Source organism: Cebus imitator, unplaced genomic scaffold (genome assembly GCF_001604975.1).
Source record: "Cebus imitator isolate Cc_AM_T3 unplaced genomic scaffold, Cebus_imitator-1.0 Scaffold117, whole genome shotgun sequence".
Classification (NCBI taxonomy): Eukaryota; Metazoa; Chordata; class Mammalia; order Primates; family Cebidae; genus Cebus; species Cebus imitator.
In genome coordinates, this window is record NW_016107432.1 from 7,356,763 (window position 1) to 7,361,690 (window position 4,928).

Consider the following 4,928-nt stretch of genomic DNA (forward strand, 5'->3'; position numbering starts at 1 on the left):
GGTCAGGAAAGGGGGCACTCCGCAGCCAGGGTCTGTGGTCAGGAAAGGGGGCACTCCACAGCCGGGGTCTGTGGTCAGGAAAGGGGGCACTCCGCAGCCGGGGTCTGGGGTCAGGAAAGGGGGCGCTCTATAGCCAGGCCTGGGGTTGGGAAGGGAGGCTTTCTGCAGCCGGAGTCTGGGGTCAGGAAAGTGGCACTCCATACCCGGTGCCTGGTGAAGGAGGCCATCCCATGGCCTTAGCAATGAGGGGGTCAACAGTGACCTTCCCCAGCCCTCCCCCACAGGGCAATAACCCTATCCCAGCCTGGACTTCTTCCCATTTTAGGGGCTCCTTGTAGAGACACATCCACATATGACATCTGCCTCTGTGCTCACCCCCAGCCCAGGTCCCAGAGGGAACGTGGACAGAGCTCCCACTCCCTTACCTGCCGCTCAGGTGCATGCCTGGGTTTTCACCAGTACCGTCCATGCCTGCACCCTCATGTCCTGGCATGAACCCTGCTTTCACGCTCCTACACCCCTACCCTGTACATGATTCCACCTCCTCTCGCATTGGACCAAGCACTCTGGGCTGCTCCAACTCACAGATGCTGGTGGGATAAGGGCAGTGGCTCTGGCGTCCTGCAGGCTGGGTTCCAATCTTCATTCTGCACCTGTGTGACCTTGGACAAGTTACTTAACTCAGCCTCTATGTTTTTACCTGAAAAATGGGGGTGATACTGCCTCCTGTATGAGGTGGTCGTAAGCGGGTCAGATGAAGTCTTCCATGTGAAACATCAGCACAAAGCAGGCACTCAGTGACATCAGCTGCACCACGTTCACTTCTGCTGCACACACTCGTAAGTGGTGCACACTCGGGTCCATCCAGGCTCTGAATGAAGCTTCCACACATGTACATGTCACCCTCACACCTGTGACCTCCTGCACATACAGGCCGGACCACGCACACACAACCACACCATTCACAGATGCAGCCATGTGTGTGCCGTGACCTGACCCATTCCCGAGCACACCCTGAGGAAGCCCATCTATGAAATTCACAAACCTGTGAAATTCCACAGCCCCTTGGGTTCTGACTCTCACTTCGCTGCACCCCTCCTGTCCCTGCTGTTTTCTAGTGGCTGAAGCAAATAGAGGGGACTGAGGCCGCCCTGACCCAGAAGATGCTGGACCTGGAGAAGGAGAAGGTAAAAGATTTGACTGCCTGGGGGTGGAGGGAGAGGGTTCAAAGAGCTCAGAGAAGTCGATCTGCAGGAAGGCTTTGCATGTGTTTTCCTAATGATTTACATGCATTTCTCAGTTTTGCTTTTGCCGCAGTGGTTGTTCTGAGTAATTATCACTCATTTACTTACTCTTTCACTTGCTCAATTATTCATTTAATACATATTTTCAGAGCCTCTGCTGTGTCCCAGGCACTATGCCAGGATTAGAGGCTTAGTAATGAATAAGTGGGGTCCCTGCCACCAGGAACAATCTCACAGGCCTGCAGGGTCATGCGTTCATGAGCTCACGTGAATGCAGCATAAGGATGTTGGGAGAGCCATAGCCCAGACATGGAGATGCTGGCGCATGCGTGTGGAACACACAGATGGGGCTCAACTCTTTGCTGGCTATGACAGCTTGGAAAACTGGACTTTAGTTTTCTCATTGATGAATGAGGAATTCCAGTCTGCTTTGCTGGGTTGTGGGATGAGAAATGCTAGATCCATAAGCAGTGCTGCACTGTGCTTGGCACCTTGGGTACCTGATAAACGGTAGTGGTTGGTGGTTATTCACATGGATGTATGGGGAGCCTGGGGAGGTCAGAGAAGGCTTCCCAAAAGATGTGTTTCTTGAGTAGTCAAAGGCCAATTTGAGTTCTCCAAGGAGAAATGGAAAGGGGAGGAGAAGGAGGAAGGTGTAGGACTAGTGTGGGCTGGGAGCACAGCGTGGCGCGGAAAGAGCCCTGGACTGGTGCCGGAAGGCCTGGGTTTCTACTCTCTCCTCTGCCACCTCTGAACTGTGCCATCTAAGGCAAGGTTCTGGTCCTTTCTGGCTCTCTCTTTCCTTGTCTATAAAAGGAAGTGGCTGCAGGAGATGAACTGTAACCCTGAAACCCACAGTCATAAAAAGAGATTTGCACTCTGGAGAGATCATGCTGGCAGGGTCTTAGAGAGGGATGTGGGAGGCAGGGAGAAGAGTGCGCAGTGAGACCAGTCGGGCAGTGGGTGACGCAGCTCAGGCAGGCGGGAAGAGCCACATCTGAGAACCATGAAGACAGTCTTTGAGGGGCACTAGGACATGGCAGGAGAAACCCAGAAGGACTCCGTGACTTGCGCCTGGGTTTGAGGTGGGTCCCTTCATTACAGTCAGGTACCCAAGAGGAAGGGAAGCAGGGGGAATGGGGTAGTCTTGACCGAGGATCAGGCCTGGCTGTCAAGGGTGCCCAGGGTCCGTGAGGCTCCTGCTGGGCGATTCATGTGGGGGCAAGTGGGGAATACCGTCAAGTCCCTTCTCATCTGAGTGCCCCCAATTTGGTGAGACTGCCGCTCTAGCAAACGGGCTCTGAAGCTGTCATGGATTCCTGTTCTGACGCTGGTCCCTGATGGCGCCTCCCTCTTTCTCAGGACCTGTTCAGCAGGCAGAAGGGCTACCTGGAAGAGGAGCTCGACTACCGGAAGCAAGCCCTTGACCAGGCTTACCTGGTAGGACCAGAAGTGGGTTTGACACTTTGGCTTCTTAGACTCCCCATTAGAGGCTGCTTTTTCCTTCGGGGCTGAAAGTGCATTTAGGGCGCTCCCCAGTGCCAAACGGGAGTGATGAAAATGCCATCTCCACCCTGCGGCTGGAACGATTGTACAGACTGTCACTTCTTTTGTACAGACAATCACTTCTTCAATTGTGATTGTCAAAAATATTCAGTCACTTTAATGGTTTTCTTAGACATGCTTCTTACATTCTAGTAATCATTTGAGATGAATGGGAAGAAACTGTGTTTCTATATGTTTGATTACACTTAAGTATTTAGACTTAAAGTCCCAAAGCAAGTTTTCCTGTAAATAGGAAAAAGAGGTGATCATAAAGGAACGCAGAGGTAAAGCAATGAGATGACGCCAAGTGGCTTTCAGAACCGAAGGGACGAGGTGTAAAGTCAGGTGTCATATTGCGTTTGGGTTGAAATTGGCTCTGGGCGTCCTGGTGATAAAGTACAGTGGGATGCTGTTCAGGCTCCTTCGTCCTCACACTCAAAGCTGCCTGTTCCTGGCACTGAGAGAAATTCTCCTTGGGGGTGGGGGGGAGTTGAGTATAAGGAATACTCGTCCCTGCAGGAGAGAGAATGTGGAGTTCAATGCCATTCCTTGTAGGAGGAAGCTAGTGTGTCACAAAGTCTTGAGCAAATCTGTGCCCAGATCACTTATAGTTAAAAGCGTTTTAAAAATTGGTTTTGCACCTACAAAATGCAGATCCAATCACTAAGAAAATGACTTTAAAACCTGACTTCCCACAAGAGGCTCCAGGAAGACAGAGCAGATAGCCTGAGCTCAGCTCAGATGGACAGGAGGTTCTAGGCGTCAAGCCAGTGCAGCTTGCTGTGGCCCTCGGCCCTTCTGTCAAGGCTGAGGCTTGAATCCCATGGGACTGGGAGCAGGAGATGAAGAAGATCAGAATGGACCAAGCCTTATCAACACACAGCACTTCCCTCTGGGTTCTTAGTTTCCGGGCACACGATGTTTCAGCAGTGTTGAGGGCTACTAACAAGTGGAGACATTCTCATCTATACACTGGTCTGTCTCCTGCCTCTCTAGTCTTTTAGATTGTTCCTTGTTTTCTCCCAGGCTTGGTCCTTTTGAAAACACCCTGAAGGATGGGCCATCCCCATCACACATCGCTGTTTTCCCCTAGCATTTCCCAAAAAACTCCAAGGAATGTTATGTTCAATGTTCAGAAACCTAGGGCCCCCCAAAACATAGTGCAGTCGAGTAAGTTGTAAAACTCTGGAGGACTTCTTGGAGTCTTAGTGTTGTAAAGGATGTGCACACCACTCGCTTACATTCCTCTCAGAGCCTTAACCCACGCAGGCTTTCGGATGCTCCAAGTGTGAAGGCAGCTTCTATACGGTGTCTAAGAAAACCATTAAAGTGACCTGAGGGGTCCCTTGAAAAAAGGTCCCATGATCCACTGGCATTTCCCAAAACACATTTCGGATCACCTTGGGGTCCACCCTTCCTCTAAGATTGGTCTAAGCACCAACTCAGCAAGGCCTGAGGGACCCCTCAGAGTGCTGGCTCTGCAGAAGGGGCCCCTGCATGCTGCTTCTGCCACCGTATAGAAGCTGCCTTCACACTTGGAGCATCCGAAAGCCTGCGTGGACCGTGTGCTCCCAGTGGCATTTCAGTCACATGGCTAGACAGGAGTTCTGACGCGCCCTAGTTTATCATGAACAGCCCGGAAGTGAAATGCTCTGAGAGGGTGGCAGGGCCATGTGTCCACACTGGGGCCAGGACTGCAGGTGCCAGATGCAAGCCTGTGTCCCTTTGCCACTGAGCTGAGTGAGTTGGAGTGGGCCCGCAATGGGGTTTCCAGAATCGAGTGGTGCGTTTCCATCTGGAAACTGGCCATGTGAGGCCTCCTGGGAGCTCGGCTGCTGAGTGGGGAGGGGGCGAGCCTGCAGGCACCAACCAGCAAGCCCTGCTCCGTGTGGAGCCCATCGGGGGTCCCACGGCTCTGTCAGGAACAGATTCCAGCCTTCTAATTCCCCAGAAGCAACTGCTGGGGTGGACAGAGGAGAAGGTGATCATGTCTGTTGGTTAAAATCAGTCTGGCCTGATGGGCCTGGATCCCAATAGGGAAAAGACAGAGGAGACTTGAGGAGCAGGCAGCCTGATGGTGATGGAGGGCTACCGGGTTAACCTCTGTCTTGGTGAAGGAGGGCTACTGGTTAACCTCTG

General features: G+C 52.4%; 1 protein-coding gene across 1 annotated transcript in view; it reads left to right on the forward strand.

Moving 5' to 3' along the window:
* The window catches only part of JAKMIP1 (janus kinase and microtubule interacting protein 1), a 177,033-nt gene that overhangs the window by 157,131 nt on the left and 14,974 nt on the right, over window positions 1–4,928 (forward strand). Inside the window, exons 17-18 of the mRNA XM_017539132.2 lie at window positions 1,119–1,187; window positions 2,607–2,684. Coding sequence (XP_017394621.1) covers window positions 1,119–1,187; window positions 2,607–2,684 — 147 coding nt within the window. The remainder of the gene's footprint in view (window positions 1–1,118; window positions 1,188–2,606; window positions 2,685–4,928) is intronic.